General features: G+C 40.2%; 1 protein-coding gene across 1 annotated transcript; it reads right to left on the reverse strand.

The window, feature by feature from the left end:
* Window positions 1-8,004: 8,004 nt before the first annotated feature.
* On the reverse strand, window positions 8,005-17,964 carry LOC104945795 (protein phosphatase 1H-like). The gene is made up of 4 exons (XM_010771511.1): window positions 17,960-17,964; window positions 17,745-17,910; window positions 14,641-14,997; window positions 8,005-8,088 (listed from the first exon to the last, which is right to left on the reverse strand). The coding sequence occupies exons 1-4, from the start codon at window positions 17,962-17,964 to the stop codon at window positions 8,005-8,007; spliced, it is 612 nt and encodes a 203-aa protein (XP_010769813.1).
* Window positions 17,965-19,467: the final 1,503 nt, after the last annotated feature.

Raw genomic sequence — 19,467 nt, forward strand, 5'->3', positions numbered from 1 at the left:
TTCAATTTCAAGGACCGCTACTTTCCATCTACTTAATAGCAAAATCGGCATATCTTGCCATCCTCCGGACTACTCCATGCATTTGTTCTTCAGGCATGGATTACTCTTTATTATCAGGTTACCAAGAAGTCAGTTAAAGTCGCTTCAGCTGATTCAAACTGCTGTCAGGCACGTGTACTAACCAGTAGTTAGGAAAAGGGACCCACTTACTTCCTGTTCTGGCTGCTTACACTGGTCTCCCTATAGAACACATTGGATAGCATCTTAAAATTCTGTCTGCTCTCGCCTACAACCCCCTTAATGGGCAGGCGCCCATCGTCCTTTTTTGATAAAGCTTATAGTTAGGGGCTGATTAGATTTCAGCCTAGTTTTGCTGGCTATACGGCTTAAGACTGTCGGGGTACACCTTTACTTCTCCTTCTCCTCTGTCTGTACATGTGTACTCTCTCATGTTCAAATAACCAGCTGCCCCAAATGTTCTTTTTGGTGTCTCAATCTACGGCCGGGATTCTGAGTCGTGGCTGATCCTGTTGCTGTCGTCCTGGATCATGCAGTGCTGGTATGATATCCTTGTGGACTTCATCTTCTATTTTATAGACAACATGCTTTTCCAAACATTTGGACTACCCCTATGTTGTAAAATGTATTAATCTTTTCAATTTACACACGCATCCTATTGCACGTCTGTCCGTCTCCCGGAAGTTTTTCCTTGTAGCCTACGAGTGAGGGTCTAAGGACAGAGGGTGTCGTATTGTCATACTGATATTCTGTACAAACTGTGAAGTCCAACTGAGACAAATGTAACCATTTGGTGATATTGGGCTATATAAAATGAAAGCAACATTGATTGAATTGAATTGATTGATTGTTGGTGGTGCGGTGTAAATGACCAAAATGCCAATGTTATTCGCTCATTGAATGTGGCTCAAAAACACATTATACACATGGTTTGGGTCTGTTAGCGTTGAATATCTTTGAAAGGAAAGTGGTCCAATTTCAGACATAGGTGTCCGATTATGCATTATTGTACTTAAGGCAACACACACATGCAAATACTGCACCACAATTCCTAGAAATTCCAAACCTAGTGGTCAAATAAGGTTTACCCTGACAAGGTTCTCAGTTTACTCTGGTGACATCTGCTGGTCACAGAATGAAACAGCATATTATCTATAATAATAATAATAAAAAAACTAACCGATTCCAGCAGAGTTGAGCAGGTTTTTCATATGTGAAGTCTTTGGTTCATAATAGTTTTATAGTGAAATCAGCCTTATTTAACAGAAATTGCAACAGGTTAAAAATGATACCATGAATGTGAATAGAGCCTTTGCAATCATGGCAATACAATATCAATACCACTTTTTTTTAGGATGGAAAATAATCCAGGAGATCCACAGACCACCGGCCTCTGCATCATCGGGATACTCACACAACTGGTCCACCACCTCCAGATTAACCTCTTTGAGTGTGTGTGTGTGTGTGTGTGTGTGTGTTGTGTGTGTGTGTGTTGTGTGTGTGTGTGTGTGGTGTGTGTGTGTGTGTGTGTGTGTGTGTGTGGGCGGCCACCTGGTCCATCTGCGAGTCGTCATTAGTTGAAGAGCTAGTAGGCTGATCACACACACACACACCACACACACCACACACACACCACACACACACCACACACACACACACACACACACACACCACACACACAGCACACACACACACACACACACCACACACAACACACACACACACACACACACACACACACACACACACACACACACACACACACACACACACACACACACACACACACACACACACACACACACACACACACACAGGCTTAAACAGAGGCATTGTTCAAGCCTTCTTGGCCCCCGTTACCGTCATCATGATCGTGTGATGAGTAACACAGGGACAGTGCTGAAGGGAGATGATGGGCAAGGAGTGGACACAAATAGAAACAACCTAAATTAGCTTTCAGTAGAGTTGCAGTAGATAGTAGTCCAAATGTATTGACCAATAGTGAAGAATTACGTAATCTGGCCGGGGAAAGAGTCCTAAAATCATGACGACGTATTACAATTCTAAAGTCATAACAAAATCATGCTTTTTGGCCTATCATTTCTATTTTACGTATTTATTAAATTATGAAAGCAATCTATACAAAGCATGTGAAGACCCGATGTTTTTACTTTTGTGATAGATGAACATCTCATTTCAAATCCATTACTCTGCAGCTAATAACAGTCTTAATTGCCTGTGAGGGTTTTCTACTGGCCTTAGGAAATCAGTGATGTCAGGTGATGTCGGATGTTAGGTGCTAAGCCAAGGCCTGGCTTGCAGTTGGTATTTCACTATATATCACATTTGTCAAATGGGTTGAGATCAGAGTTGTGTTTTGGCCACTCATGATATTGAATATTAAACTAGAAACACAGAAGGAAGGAACTGTCATGTTGAAACAGGATGTGGTTTAGATCAGGGTCATATTCAGTGCACTGTGTGTAATAACTATGATTGATAACTGTGGCTGACTAACGTAGAGTACATCCTAGGCCTGCTGTGTGTAATTAGGTCAATAAAGCTCTTTGCTGGCAAACTCGTGAATTATTGATTAGATATAGTCTGCCAATTTGGCAACTCCACTTTGATTGGAGTTCATTTGCACTGGAGACATTCTGTATAATGAGTCAGGGCTCATCGTTTTAATGAGCATTCTTTGTATGTGAATATAAATTAGTTACAATAAGCCTGGTTTGTGATCTTCAGAGAGTCATATTATTTTCAGTTTTAAATCAAAAACTTGAATCGTTAAATTATACTTGTAAAAACATGAAAGAGGCAGAATAGATAGAAGATAAATAGTTAGCATTTTAATGAGCCTTGTGTCTATTACGAATATTAAAACATAATTATAATAATTGAAGGCATTCATTCATAATCAAAATGCTTTAAACTAATAATAATTACATGGCATTTTATAATGAATTTGAGGTAAAATTGTATAATACTTTCTAGTTACACTAAGATTTGTGTTGCAAGTCTATGCATTTTATGCATTATAAACACAATGCGTCATACTTCATATAGTAAATTATTAAAATGCAGTACATTTAATTATAAAAAGATAATTATGTATTACAATTATTGGAATAATAACACACTATAATCCTAACAAGAAATGTCAGAAAGGGACCAGCAATTATGAAGGATACATTTTAAGTCAGTATTACATGCTCTTCATGTGTCATGATGTTATAATTTAAAGCTATATGTGTCTATATGTATAATAAGACTGCCTTTTAAGAACATGTTAACGCATTAGATGTATGCTTATAAAGCGAAACATGGCCAAAATAATGTCTTAAATACATTCACATACTGTATAGAGTGAATTAATGGATGTATAGACAGCTTTGCTCAACTTCTCTGATTGTCTGGTTTTGCATGACCTTAAAAAGCGTGCTTAATCGATTACCATAAAGTATAATCATGTATGGTTTTCAGACATTTCCCATGTGAAGTATTATATCAGTATACTGGTATGTGTGTATGAAGCAGGAGGTGTGGGTAGTAAGAGCCAACATCAATTACTTAAGGCAAACAACGACGTAACTGAGAATTATTAGAAGTCAAAACGACTGGCTTGTACTTGAAAGAGAAGAATGACGTACATGTAAAGCCTTACAAATGCACATAAAAGAGATGCGATTCGTTTCTTAAAATCAGTTCTAGTTGTGATTTTGATGCTAAACAAGCAGAGTTCTATTTGAAGGCTAATCAGACGTCTGCCAACTTCCAGTAGACTGCTGATGAAAACAGTCCCTGTCTGTCCAAAAGGCAAAATATTTCCAGAGAACCTTTGTAATGAATGGATTTGAATCAATTCCCAGATGAGTGTAACAGTGCCAATTTGCATCAGTCTTTCATCATCTGTTTAAGTGGAGCAAAATTAAGTTGTTTTCTCAGACTTTCATTACTTTAAATAGATATATAGTTTACTTTATTAATCCCCTGAGGGATTTCAAAACATCATAACTGCAAGATTATTAAAATACACCAAATGTCAGACTTCGCCTTTCAGCATGCTGGTCCATCGATAGAAAGAAGCCGGTGAGTCTGATGTGTGGTTTGGCTTTTATACAGTATAGACTGCGGTATTGTATAACAGATACTTTTGTGAGGCTCACTTCTCCAAAATGCAGCACTTAGTGTGTTTTTAAATTCATGAATGTCTAGACACACATCCTAAAGATCAGATTTAAACCAACTAAAGGCCAGAAAAACTGACAAAATAATTTGAAAACGAGATCAAAGAATAGACAGAAAGTGATACTCCACAAATCTTGCCAGATTAGAGAAATATCTCTGGTTTTAACTGAAATGTTGTGGGTAACGTAACCTTCCTGTTTGTAATCTGGAATAAATGCTGATTCTGTGTGTGGAATAAATTAAAGAACACTATTTACCATAGTTGAATGTGAGTCAGTCCGCTGGCAACATTGTTTGAGGAAATAAGGCCGCCACAGTCAGTATCATATCCCAAATCTCTTCTGAATTTGTTTCCCTTGAATTGTTTTGCATTTATTGTTTGTAGACTGTCTCGGTTGTCCACTCACAGTGCACAAAGCAAATACTAAACATCAGCTTTATGCATTGTATGACTTATTCAGATTCTTTTTATAAGAATTGTCCTAACACCTGATATTTAACTGATTACAAGTTTATAAAATTTGTCCAAAAACTGTATGCATTGCTTCTGATTGTGGGATCAGGAACCCCCAGCTGTAAAACACAATGGATTTACAGTCTATGCACCGTTTATACAGATCTATGGTCTGCACCCTTTTTATATAGTCTATGGTCTGTACACTGTATGCAGGTATATGGTCGGCACTCGGCATCCTTTATGTACAGCCTATGGTCTGCACCCTTTGCAGTCTATGGTCCGCACCATTTAGTGTATACAGGTCTATGGTCTGCACATTGTATGCAGGTATATGGTCGGCAGTCTATGGTCCGCACCATTTATATTAACTGTATACAGTCTATGGTGCACGTTATATTCTATTGTCTGCACCCTTTATATACTGTATACAGGTATATGGTCTGCAGTCTGCACCCTTTATATGTACAGTCTATGGTGTGCACTCTTTATACAGTCTATGGTCTGCATACTTCATATGCAGTCTGTGGTCTGACTCTGCACCCTTTGCAGTCTATGGTCTGCACCCTTCATATGCAGTCTGTGGTCTGCACCCTTTATACAGTCTATGACTGCAGACTGCACCTTGCCTGCAAGAGGTAATCGTCATTGCGGGATTACCCACCTTTGACCTCCAGCATTGTCAACAGTAAACTGCTCACTGAGACGCCACAGCGACCTCGCCGAATCCACCAGCAGCAACCGGTTTGTCACATGACCAGCGTGCAGCTCTGTGTCTGCTGTGAGATCTTTTTTATTTCCGCGTTCACCCAATAGTAGCGCCAGGCTGAATGAGTGAATGTGTTTGTACCGCTGTGTGTCTACCTTTCACGCCGCCAAACTGCGTCGCCTTGCGGGGGGATACTCACGCAATCGCATCGCCTTGACCCACGCTGCAGCAGGACCATGCTAACGCGGGTGAAATCGGCAGTGGCCAATTTTATGGGAGGTATGATGACTGGTGGATCCAACGGAGACCATCCCGGAGGCTCGGATCTGCCGCTGAAATACCCGTACAGCAGACCGGAGTTCCTGGGTCTGTCCCCCGACGAGATTGAGTGCTCGGCGGATCACATTGCACGACCGATCCTCATCCTGAAGGAGACCAAGAGGCTGCCGTGGGCCACCGGCTACGCAGAGTGAGTATTTAACCTGTATGCGTCCATCTTTTCTTGCACAGCATCCTTTGGAAGTGAGCGATGAGATCACCCTGGATAAAGGCGTAAACATGAGCCCTTTTGTTGTTATTACTGCAGGATTCACGTGTGGAATAAAATAAAAATAGGCCCAGGTGCAGCAGCTTGCACACAAGCATATATTTCTATAGCTTACATCACAGTGTAAACATATACAGTTTCCTATAGGACGTGAAAACTAACATATCTACGCCATAGTCTTTATTATTGTGATGGCCTACCACATGAAAACATATTATAAGCTATCTGTTTTGCAACATCCTTGTAAGACAGGACATCTTAGTCATGTTTTCCATTATGAGCAATTAACTGAACCAACAAAGGTTTTATTTTGAATAGCAACAGCATGATTTATTGGCCCTTTGTATGAGACAAGGTAGGGAAGGTCTTACAAATAGTCACCATTTTGTACCCCTTTACCTTTTTCATTTCTTATGCAGTTCAGTTTAGAGCCAGAAAAACCTGTGCGGGTTCTTTACATGGACACACAGTAGATACTTGTAGAAAAGCAGGTTTGAAGTTCTGCTCATTCAATATTTCCTTCTTCTACTTGGCAACTGTCACCTGAATTGCATTGGACCTACTGTAAGATCACCTGTTTTATAATTGATATCACATTTTATGTGTTGGTGTACTTAATCTATTTGTCTCGTTGCCCCTGCAAAGCTGTGATAAAGCAGGGCTATGTTGTATTTTAAAAGGACATATTATAAACAGCGTTTAGTGCAGCAGCCTGACTCATGAAAAGCTAAGTTGTTACTTTGCTTCAGTAAACTGTGTAGTTAGTTCTGAGAGTGCAGCTGCAGAAAAATGGCATAGCATGAGAAAATGCAGACGTGGGGAAATGTTATTCTAACGTCAACAAACGCGAGCGGAAAGCCAGGAATGACTTGATTTGCATGCTGGTGGAAGAGCAGGGTGCTCTACGCCACCTCAGGCAAAGATAAGAGCTGTTTCAGAAAAACAAAACCTTTTCACGTCATGTACTTTACACTTAACTTGGACAGGACACAATTCAAAAGTGGGATAAACTCTTGTTCTCTTCATCCTCTAACGCTCGAGAACACAGAGTCACAATCACTTCCACTCACGCAGTCCCGGATAAAGTATCACTGGTTGCTTTGGAGGTCACAATTCAATCCTTCAGACTTTCCTAACTACACAGTGTGTGACACAGCAGTTTGTTGGCCTGAGGTCATACATTCACAAAAAAAAGTTAGAAAGCTCTGTTACATTTCCATGAGTGTCCTCTCCGTCAGTTTCTTTGAGTTGTTTAAATGATGACGTTACACATTCAGTAAGAAACTCACCCTATCTCTTTGCATCTAATGTTTCAACTTCACCAATCCAGTGTAGATGTCATCTTTAACACCACAAAGGAGGTCAGTTTCACTCCCCCAGGCAATTGTTTTCCGTGTATAAGGTGAAAACAAGACATTTAACTTGCAGATAGAGAGAGATTATGATATTATTCACAACCACTATTAATTAAGGAGCTATGTTTCCTTTTCACAGATAATGGTTTGGAAAAGATTGTCAAAAATAGTTTAGGTGATGTATTTCAAATGATGGTTTTGTCTGACCTTCAGTTGAATTTGATTCAATGTTATGTAGAGCACACAAAGCAGCAGCAAACCCTCACATTTCAGACACATTTTTGCTTCATTCAATACTTTTCATTTTTTAATTTCTGCTGATCGAGTGATTGATTATTTGAAAGTCAGAACTAAAACAGATCTAAGTGGGCTCTCCCTCCTACAGAATGAACAAATCCTTTGAAATGGTTTGATCCTCATACCCTCCTCCTGCTATTCTTCTTTATGCTAATCTGCCATGAAGAATTTGTCATCTCAAGAAAGAAAAGAAAACCCTACACATTCATGTGTTCTTAAGTAGGTTGCATAATTTGAGTTATTATTAGAATTATTTCTAGTTTGATATTGAAACATTGCACTCATGGTACTGACATGTCCATTTCTTGTAATAATAACTGAAAATATATGTTATATTATACAGAACAATTTCACAGCCCTGCTTCATGAATACATGCCACACTGATATCCGTGTGTGTGAGTGAGTGTGTGTGTGTGCCAGCTTGGCGGAGCCTCATGAGAAATACTGGGGATTTGTCAACAGCTGGCTGACCAGCGGGCTTTGTCGTTGTGAAATCTCACTGCCAGTGGAGAAAACCTGAGCCCAAATGAGATGAAGTGATGTCAGGGTTAACAGGGTCCTTCACCGATGGGTCTCTCCGACTGATAACACGCCGAATAGATACTGGCAGTGCAATTGAACACTTAATTTACAGCTTATTGGGTAGCGCTGTGAAGGGCTTTAATGCCTGATTATCTTCAACTTTGCATCTATATATACATCTTTTAGTTATATTTCTATTTATTATATTATAAAATGGAGCAACTGTCACAAAACCCGATTTCCCTTCTGGAATAAAGGAACTATTTATATTCTTGTTTTGAATATTATATACAGCCTATATTTTCTTTGAAGCAAGCATTGTTCAAAAGGAATCAGATAGGGGACTGTGTGCATTCTGACAATTTTAGTAAATACTAACAATCATGTCCAGATTATATGGGACAGTTAGTTGTCCTTTTTTACCTTTCTTATATTTTTGCAATATCCTTGTATTTTACCCCCATTTCCAATACCTAAAGCGGGTTTTATAGTGCTAGTATCAGTAGAAATGGCTGAAAAACCAAAAGTTTGGGAACATTCTGGATGAATTCCACCTTCTTCTCTCTACTCTTTTCCCTTCATACCCCTTTCTTTGAGTGGGCCTCTGACTGAGGTTAACCTGGGTTATTGTGTTGCACACTGTGGAGAAAGGAAGAGCAGTTGTGGCTCTATGAGGCTGATTCTGGGGCACAGTCTCTGAGTGCGTGCACTGTCAGATCCGGTGAGCACCATCATTTGGATGGATCAGTGGGTATTGCTCACCGCCCTCTCTTCTCCAGGCCTCCTTATTTAGACAGGCTACATTTACTGCTGCTTCTCTCTCCAGTCGCTTTCCACCCATCATGTGTTTTGTTCACATTGTTTAAAGGTGGGGTAGGTAAGTTTGAGAAACCGGCTCGAGATACACTTTTTGTTATATTCCATGGAATGCTCTTAACATCCCGATAGCAATGAATATTTTAAGTGCTTTGACAAAAAATCCATAAACAAATGTCATCAGTGGAAGCCGTAGTACTGTAAAAAGCACGACCAATCATCTGAGCCGGCCCGGCTAAAATAACTGGATGGCCTACCTGCCTGTCAGCCTTCCATCTGTGCACAAACTTATCTCGTGCCCTCATTGGTCATGTGCACGTCATGTGTTGGAGGAGGGGCTCTGTAAGGAAGTGGCAGATTTTCTCCGGTTGTGTATTTTCAAATCCTAGCGCACTCGAGCTGGTTTCTCCAAAATTACCTACCCCACCTTTAAAATGTGTTACTTCTGTATATGTTTATTACTGAAGTCACACTTAAATGTGGCGTTGTACTGGACTTTATTATATTGAGAGGTGTTATGTTCTTTTTTGTCCTTCCCATGTTATAGTGGTGTAGCTTATAAAGTGGCTACTGTGATCACCACCTTCAGATTAGTGTACACACATACAACAGTCTGCTTAATATCCATTTCCATTTTAAACTGAAGTTTCCCTCACTCCTGGTTTCTTCCTCATAGTTCTTCGGATGCACTCAAAAGTGATCTAAGTGAAAACATTAGGACAATAATCATTAGTTACATTCTTAGCTACATTGACTTCTTAACCTGGTTTCGGTTCCTCTTATGTTTTAAGCTGAACATCATTATGTATGTTCCCATACATATTCAAATTGCATAATTGGTCATAGCCTGTAACTTGTTTGCTCACTTTTTGTAGTGATGAGGGAAACTCCTCATGTAGAGCGTTAGTAAAAGTTAGACATGGAGTATTCTGGTTTTTAGAACAAATAGATGCTTGATAATAGCATAGAAGACAGCAAGTTTCTATCCAGTGATGAAAGGATTATGCCAAAGCCAAATGTTTACTTATGAACCAAAATGAAGAGGCTCACTAGGAACTCAGGGTGTCCGCGGGGTTTTAAAAAGTATTACAAGTTGATAAATCAATTTAGCGAAAATTAATGCTATTAAAAAGTATTAAACGGCTTTTTCCAAGGTATTACATTTTGTAGCTTGTTTTCAATAAGTATATAAATTGTCCAAAGAGGTTGTATTCTACAGTCTGCCTGAATGTAATCATTGCGTATGTGTGTAGTGTGATTCTGTGTAGTTTATTTATGGCCTCCCGTTGGATTGGACGTCATCTGAACAGGACATCGCACGCTCACTGCTTGATAGCGTGCGAAGGTCCGTTTACGCCGGTTGTTAAACAACATCGTTATGGGGAAATGCAAGTCTGCGTCCAAATGGTTGGAAGATGAGGAGGAAGGACAATCAATACTGTATGTAGTCAATGTGAGGTAAAGTGTGTCTCCAATGTAACCGGTTAAAACTCAAAGTGGCGATGAGGTCTTAAAATGTATGGAAAGGGTCTTAAAAGGTTTTACATTTGACTTCAGGATTCCTGCATATACCCTGAACGGTTAAATCATGTTATCAATATTAGAGATTTAATAGTGTATCTAAATAGGATTCACCTCAGCTCCCCTTCTCCTCTTTGTCTTTCCTATTTACCACATCCAACATGGTTGTTGGAGCAGTGGTGGCACTAAGAGGTCAAATAATAAGTTGTGACAAAGCTTTCCCAGCCATTCACTTATTCACTTACTCTTTCTGACCCAGGACCAATATAATCCTGAAACCTCGGCGGCGGTCTCATCAATACTTAATCAACATGCGGGTTTGTAGGCTAAACACTATAGCATCACCACTGCTCACTTTATGTTTTGTCTGCAGGTAAGCTTCACAGTGAGAGGGTATGAAGACTGTAGTTTGACATTCTCTAAGTGAAAATAAATAAAAGCTCCTGCTTAACATTGGTCATGGATTTACAATATAGCGAAGGGTTGAACATAAAAGCTATTAATATGCATGTCTTCATGTCCTTCTCTGTTTTAATCGTACAGTAGGTCAATCCATTTCTTTGTTCCTGGTAGTGTTTCACTCTAGAGGAGCTAAATGAAGTCAATGTTACCACTCAACTGTGGAGAGGAAGCACATGAGCAGCCCTCTTTATGTATAAAGCTTCCCAGTGCTCAATCACATGATACAGCACATGTTTTTGTGTTTCTGCTACATCAACACGCCACATCGCTTTGAGGCAGAAAAGACGTAATGCTGTTTCAGTTCAGTGCCACTTAGCCCTAACGTGTAGTTTAAATACGAGTTACCATTGAAAGAGAATGCTATAATCACATGGATCATCTTTATAGGTATCTTACATGATGCGCTGGAGGATACTGAGATGTTGCAAGAGTATACAACCACACAACTAGGAAACCAGTAACTTGAAGAATACAGAATTGAAGGAGGACATATTATGCTTATTTTCTGGTTCATTTTTGTATTTTGTTCCTCTTCTGTGACATTTCTCCATGTTTTAATGTTCAAAAAGGTCTTCATTTCTCTCATACTGTCTGTGCTGCAGCACCTCTTTTCACCCTTTGTCTGAAACCAGAGCCCAGTCTGCTCTGATTGGTTAGCTGGCCGACTGTGCTGTGATTGGTCAAACCTTATAGATGGACTTCGCCCTTAGCCTATCACGTACAATGTCTAGCATCGGAGTGCTAGACAATAGAAGCATGAGTGTAAACAGGAAGTGTGTGAAAGAGAAAATCCCTCTGGAGGGCGGAGCAAAGGGCCTTAGCAGACCTTTTACATGCATTACCAATCTGTCTACAAACTACAGGAGAGGGAAACCCCAGAAAGCATAATAGGGCCTCTTTAAAAGTAAAATGCAGTAATATTGTTTTCAAAGATAAGCTTGAGAATTTACAATAAATCCACAAAATATACATTGAAGTGCCGGAGGAGTATCAGTTACATATGAGGTAATGCATTGTTTCAATAGTTAACGATAATAACCTGTGTTTTGGAAACAGTGTGTAGTTGCCCTCAGGTCAGAATTCTCTGAGAACTTGGCATCACTAATGTGTGCGTTTAGTTGTGCAAGAAGAAAGATGATCCAGAAAAAAAGCAAGAATCTAGTTTCAAAAAATGTCATCCAATTGCCAAATAATCTGTTATTTTTGCAAAGTTATTCATGAAATGCTCATTCGGTTAAACATGAAGGAAACACAGGTAACACATTCACATCACATATATGACCTGTTGCTGACTGATGCAGTAAATCTTCAGGTCAAGTGTTACTGAAAAGAAAGAGATTCCCAGAATGCATGCACAATGTAGGTTACGACTCTGACAGAGTAATTAAGGTCGTGTCATTGTCTCAGACGTGAAGTGATGTCTCAGACGTGAAGAAATGAAACGAGGTAACTGAGTCGGACAGCCCTGCTCCTGCCTCGGGGTCTGGAAGGCTCTCCCTCTCGTATCGGAGATGAAGGGATCGACGGCTCATCTGTAATCTTGTGATCGACTGAGGTCAAAGGAACATGGCTCCCTGCTGTGCTTTGGTCTCAGACATGCATGATGAAGTGTGTGGCCTCTTTCCATCATCAAGTTAGGAGAGGAACACGTAAACTACACATACACTGTATACCTACATTACTGTTGGTCATTTTCCTGACTACATGATTTCATAAACTGATTTTAAGGTTGAATAAAAAAATCAAACTATGTGCACAATTTGAGAGTTGTGGCACAAACTGAAACCAAATGCTACCTGGAACATTTGCAGAAATTTAGAATAACACTTTGTTTTAAATGCCATGTTTTCTCTAAAACTAGTTCGCACTGTTGACACCCATACAGGTTACATTCTTAGGTCATATTGTGAAAACTATGGGCTCAGAACAGTCTCATAATACACACATGCACACAGAAGGATTCACACTTGTATTTCATGATCCGCAAAAGGATTCACACTTGTATTTCCGGATCCACACTTCTGTTTTTCAATGCACACACAAATGTGTTCCGTTTTATATACATGTAAATAAAATCCAAATACAGAAAAAAGTTTTACATATTTTTTTTCCTCACATATTTGTTTTCCGTTTAAATCGCCTGAACCTGCAAACACAAACCGCTTTCTGTGCACGAATCGCTGTGCATTCGTGTGTGGGTTTTTTGAGACTCCCCTGACGGTCAGCCGATTCGTACTTGTAATTTTTTCTATCTATAGCCAATCAGATGNTCATTTTCCTGACTACATGATTTCATAAACTGATTTTAAGGTTGAATAAAAAAATCTAACTATGTGCACAATTTGAGAGTTGTGGCACAAACTGAAACCAAATGCTACCTGGAACATTTGCAGCAATTCAGAATAACACTTTGTTTTAAATGCCATGTTTTCTCTAAAACTGTAGTGACTAATTAAGCAACAATTATATTAAAGTGCAGTCATCCCAATGTCCAACAATTGAGTGTAAGAGGATATTCCTGATATTAGAAATACCAGTTTGACAGACAAATGTGTGCATATATTATACTTTTCTGTGAGTTTCAACCACGTTTTTTAACAGTGGATGTAGTTCGCACTGTTGACACCCATACAGGTTACATTCTTAGGTCATGTTGTGAAAACTATGGGCTCAGAACAGTCTCATAATACACACATGCACACAGAAGGATTCACACTTGTATTTCATGATCCGCAATGAGACTGTTCTGAGCCCATAGTTTTCACAACATGACCTAAGAATGTAANCAATTAAATATCGTCCACCACAAAACGATCGTTCTTTTAATTTTTTTGGTGGTCTAATGGATAGTGAAGTGGGCTGATGATCGGAAGGCTGCGAGTTCAAATCCTGCCTGGAACATGACTACTAGTGTGCCCTTGAGCAAGGCCCTTAGCCCTCGGTTACTCCAGGGAGAATGTCCCTGTAATTGGTCATTGTAAATCGCTTTGGAATAATGCGTCTGCTACATGCCTAAATTGTAGATTGTAAATTATATTTTTGGGAGAATAAACCCCACAGATCCTCAACTCCGGTGTGTTTCACTCATTAACAACGCAACACAGAGCAAAAAGAACAAATAGAATCAAATTCTGTGGGAAACACTGTTATCATTAGTTTATGTTTTTATTTGTATTCTGAAAAAACACAACAGAGAGGTTTAGTTTAATTGGTGTTTTTTGTTTTGATATATATTTGTTTACCAAAAGAGTAAAATAAATGGAAATAATAATAAGGGATAGGGATTTTAAATTCTCATAAAATAGATAAATGGATAGTTTGGAGTGTAATTTCACTGGTTTTAAGTTGTTGAGAAAATTATTTAAAAACATGTTGCAACAGTCTATACCAGATTAACACTACCGTTTTTGTAATCAGAGGATCGCAATTAGCAATGGATTTATTTCATTGTGCAACAACTAGCTGTTTTCAAGCAAAGCAGATGGGAAGCTTTGATTTATGCTTTGGGAAAAGGGACAGGACTAGCCTTTCTCTTCATATACACATAAAACCATAGATGGAAGTAACTACTCCCGGCGATTTGACAGGGGGAAGTCCAATGTTATTCTGGGAATTATAGGAATTCACTATCTAAAGCAGCAAGGGAAAGTCTCTACAACATCCATGTGTGGTATTTTCACTGCACATTGAAAGGTCAACACGTACTATTAAACACTTTGAGACTTGTACTTCACACACGCCTCTTACCATGTCTTTGAAAGCGTTCTCGATGGCTCCGACCACCAGGCTCTCGTGTGAAACCTTCTTCTCCGTAAAGAAGCGTGTGGGGGGGTTGCTGGGTGAGCCCGGAGCCCCTGCGGCGCCGCGGAGCGAGGCGGCCCGGGTGAGGGCGCGCTGGGACGTCGGGGTGAGGTGGTGATTGATAGGCTCCTCCCCCAGGCACGTAGGGGGCAGCAGGTTGGGAGTGCAGATGATCTCCAACACCTCCTGAAGGTGCAGGGCCACGTGGTGATGCAGGAGGCGGGAAGCCATCACAGCCACCCCGGAGCCCGCGTGGCCATCGAACATCGCCCAGTAGTGGAGCGTTAACTCTTCAGAGCTGTCCTGGAGACAGGTAAGGGTCAGACAAACATTAGACAGTGACACGTTGAGCACTTAGGTCAATGAAGGAGTGGGTGGAGGAGTTTGGTAAGACCTTCATTCACCCTCATCAACTAACTAAACACTGGAAATTCATTTTTAGTTTAATAAAGCAACCTCATCCAGTGTGTGAATGATCATTATGTCTGTCAGTTGAGAATACTAGCCGTGTTTTTATAGTCACCAGAAAGGGTCATCACATGGTTCCTTAATAATATACCTTACTGTCAGAAAATGATAACAGCCAATCAAATATGTCAAGGTTCAATTAGCATTTCTAAATGAATGCTTGGACAACAATTACATCAAGTTTCTGATAACTCCAAGGAGTGGTTTGAATGAGTATATTTCTTGTTATCAAAAGGAATGAAAAGTAATGACTCATCATCCAAAATGATAAAAGATTATAATGTAATTCTTTATCCTTACAACATTATGATGTACTGCTGTGGTTCCTTACTTGAAAGGATGAACCGTATAATACAACCTTAGGCAGGGTAACACATTGATGATGGGTAAAAGGCCACAACCCAAATAGGTTGGGATCTACACATACAGTATATGGAGGCTGTGGCTTAGTGGATAGTGTGCTGGACTTCGAATCAGGGGATAGCAAGTTCAAGCCCCACTGCAGTCAGCATGTCGTTGTGTCCCTGGGCAAGACACTTCACCCCAACATTGGGGATTGTCCACAGTACTGAATGTATGTAAGTTGCTTTGGATAAAAGCGTCTAACAAATGAAATGTAATGTAATATCAGTGACCAGAAATATAAAAAGCCTTGTTCAAGAAGATGTTCGAAAGACTTTAGCCCCGAGTACAGCTGCCACAACAGAAACTGCATGGTCCAGGTGTTTAGGGCTTAACACATTATCCAAAGTTCAAGCATAAAGGCCATTGAAATAATAAAATGGGATTAAATATTGTAGGAGTTCAATAGGAATGCTTTAAGAAATGCAACAACTCTATGATCTTCAGCCCTCCTCCTGGAGCAAAGGGCCATGCTTTTTCCCGTCTGTTCGGATACTTGACTCTCTTTTAACTAATAAATCACACGTAATGAAAGTCTGGACATAGAGTTGCTATTGCACACATCTCACGAGGCCTTAACACACATATGTAAGTGAGGAGGAATAGACTTCCTCTGCATGGGAAGGGTTTATGCTGCATTTTTGTGTGAGTGTTGATCATTGCAAGAACAAAAGCTTTGATTGTTGGACTATTGCAACAGCCTCCTCCTCTATGGTTCACCTGCAGAATACATCCAGAACTCCGCCGCCCGTCTACTCACCCACACCCGAATCCGTGAACACATCACCCCCGTCCTCATCAAGCTCCACTGGCTCCCCATCCCCCAGAGAATTCAGTACAAAATCCTCCTGATGACATACAAAGCCCTCCATAGCCTGACCCCATCCTACCTGACTGACCTCCTCCACAGACACTCTCCCACTCGCTCCCTCCGCTCTGCCACTGCCAACCTCCTGTCCCTCCCCACTCGGACCAACCTCAAGTCTTGGGGCGACAGAGCCTTCTCCGTTGCTGCACCCATCCTCTGGAACTCACTACCCCAATCCATCAGAGATTCTTCCTCCCTCACCGCATTCAAAACATCACTCAAAACCCACCTGTTCAACACTGCATTCAACCACTGACCCCCCCCCCTATTTTCTGTTTTGTTTATCTCTTTTTCTTTGTTTTGTTTGTTGTTGTTTTTATTCTCTGTCAAAGCGTCTTTGAGTTTCTTGAAAAGCGCTATACAAGTCTCATGTATTATTATTATTTTCTAAATACACAGTAGTGCAAGCTGATGCTACAACATGAGCCGATGAAGCAAGCAAATAGCACTAGAAAGGCTTGACTCGTTGTGGTCCAGTACCTCTGCAGTAGTGAGTCATGAGGTACTTGCATGAGTTTGCTGTAGGCTCTGGCTGGGTCTAAGTAAAGTACTGGTGGGCTAAGGGGACATGTTATCTGCAGTATTACCTAATATAGATATCTTTTGCCTGTGGAAAATGAAATGACAAAGTGCTCAGTATAACCGGTTAGAGATAAAGGACAGTGAGGGAAAACAGTGCATGTCGAACCCGGAAGACAAATCGAACAACAGGAGATCAGTGTTCAGTTATTTCTACGCTTTTTCAGGTTAGTATCAGAAAATTGACCGAGTAGCCATTGTCAGTAGCTGGATAGAGTGTGTCAAAAACAGTGCTAGTTTATAATTCACAATACCTTTGTATATATGGTTTTTGGTCTAACTTAAAAGCTTTACTTGCTTTCACCTGGCTGTTGAGAGCTGAAGACCGAGGCTGTGATGTGTAAAGGACGCTGTGCTGTACGCACCAATAAACTGCTGATGGGACGGGATGAGGGAACACTGCGTCCCAACAGCAAGGACTACAGCCACCATTACCTGGATTTCATGGGTGAACAAATGCTTGAACGTCAAGGATCTTAGTCTATGTACAGTATTAACAAGATATCAAAAAGATGGCTCAGAAAATGTGCATTTGTCCTCAAGTTTTATCTCATGAATTCCTGTTATGTTAAAATCAGAAACAGGTTTATTACCAGGTAGGTTGACACATACGAGGATTTTGACTTGATGTCGTGGTGCGTACATAAAAGTAAAACAAAAATGTGATCCCAGTGAAAGATGATGGAAAGGAGGATATTTGTTATTTGGAAACAGACGTTTTAGTTCGACTCACATTGCAGTCCCGGGGGCTCAGACCCTCTCCGTTTGGCAGGGAAGACCTCCTGCGGGCCAGGGAGGTCCGGTTGGGTGTGGAGCATCCTGAGGGTCTCCGTTTGACCACCAACACCTCGCAGCAGGCCTGGTCCTCATTCAACGCACTCTTTCCTGCATTGATCACCCTAGATAGAGAGGGGATAACAGAACACAACAAGGGAAGGTGAGACATACTTCATTTTAAGGACAACTCGGATAAGAATATATATTTTTTTTAAATCAATCAATGACATGAAAAATAAATTAGATTATTTAAGAAATTGCATTAAAATTACTATACAATGCACTGTAAACATAACAATACTGTATAGATAACTTCGATCGCAAATCCGATAATCTTGCACTGCAAAATGAGGGCTTGGTATGTCTACTATTCAAGATAAAAACATAGGTCGGTTTAAAAATGTACAATCTCTTGCTGCTAAAGCTTGTTCAGATGACTGAGAGGATTGCTCTTTGCCTTTAAATGGTATTTTATGTATTTGGGTTGTCGAAAGTTCTTAAAAATAAATGCCAATTTGTAAGGAAGGTTTGTTGAAACATTAAAACAATGTTTCGTACAGTGAGAACAAATCACAACACTATGGTTTAACCATGGAAAACTGAAAGGGCAGAAAGAGAATCAAATACTCTCAGTCCCTCTTCACTTTTGAGAAACAGTTCAATACAAATTAGAAGATGCAAAAGTGCAAAATAATGCCATCAGCAAGCTGGACCTAACAGGCATGTTTTCTTTTAGCAAAGCTGCCCTTAAAACGTTACAATCATGGTTACAATGTATGAAAGGTTAGTCAGTGAGGATCGTGGGTCACTTGTGTGCTTCTCTGGAGTGGAAAACAATTTCAAAATCTAAGGGTACATGGGGGAGAAAATGTCATGCAATCCAGTGGGGACGATGACTCAAAGGAAGTTTAAATCAGGGAGGGATACTCCCTACAGAGCCTGAGGGAGGGAAGTCTGAGGGATGAACTATTTCCAAGAAGATCACTTGTCATCTCCACTCCCGTCATTTCAAGCACTCCCTTCTATCTGAAAAACAGTTCAGGAGCAGCTGTGTCATGCTCTAAACCAGTGGTTCTCAACCTGAGGTACGGCTCCCGCTAGTGGTACGCGGAGGAATCTGACATAAACAAAATATATTAATTTTTTTATTGTATTTAACCTTTACACATAACACAGACATATAAAATACTGAAAACACAACCAAGTAAACAAAAAGACGAAAAGCAGTCACTACATTGTGCACATTTGGGACATTAAGGTACTTATTACTGCAAGAGCAGCTGGTGGTAAGGACCTCAGACAACTTCAATGTAAAACAGGCTATTGGGACAAGTGCCATCAGTTTGAGGCTTGATTGAATAACATTAATTACAAAATAAATCATATCATCAAAACACTACAACGAATGAAAACAAGCTTGAGATAATTGAAACTGTGGTTTAAATAAGTTCTAATAGACTATTGTTGTTTTTAGATTTAGAAACGAAAACATTTTTTAAATGTATTTCTGGAGTTGCTAATGACGACCATACTACCCGCGAGAAGAATATTAGCAGCGAAAGTGAACAAGTGAATGAGGAGGAGGACAGTCATCAATCGAGCACAAGCGCAGGCTCCGCCAGCGAAGCAAAAGTGATATGCACAGCCGCTGTGATGGAGGAGAGAAGAGACTCAGGAAG

Source organism: Notothenia coriiceps, unplaced genomic scaffold (assembly GCF_000735185.1).
Source record: "Notothenia coriiceps isolate Sejong01 unplaced genomic scaffold, NC01 NC01_scaffold00010035, whole genome shotgun sequence".
Classification (NCBI taxonomy): domain Eukaryota; kingdom Metazoa; phylum Chordata; class Actinopteri; order Perciformes; family Nototheniidae; genus Notothenia; species Notothenia coriiceps.

Bases quoted from the DNA above. Each gene is read 5' to 3' on its own strand.
- LOC104945795 (XM_010771511.1), bottom strand. The intron at 14,998-17,744 runs GTGAGTCGAACT...ACCTGTCTCCAG, and splicing joins TGAGCCCCCGGGACTGCAAT to GACAGCTCTGAAGAGTTAAC. The intron at 8,089-14,640 runs GTAAGAGGCGTG...ATTTGGGCTCAG, and splicing joins AGAACGCTTTCAAAGACATG to GTTTTCTCCACTGGCAGTGA.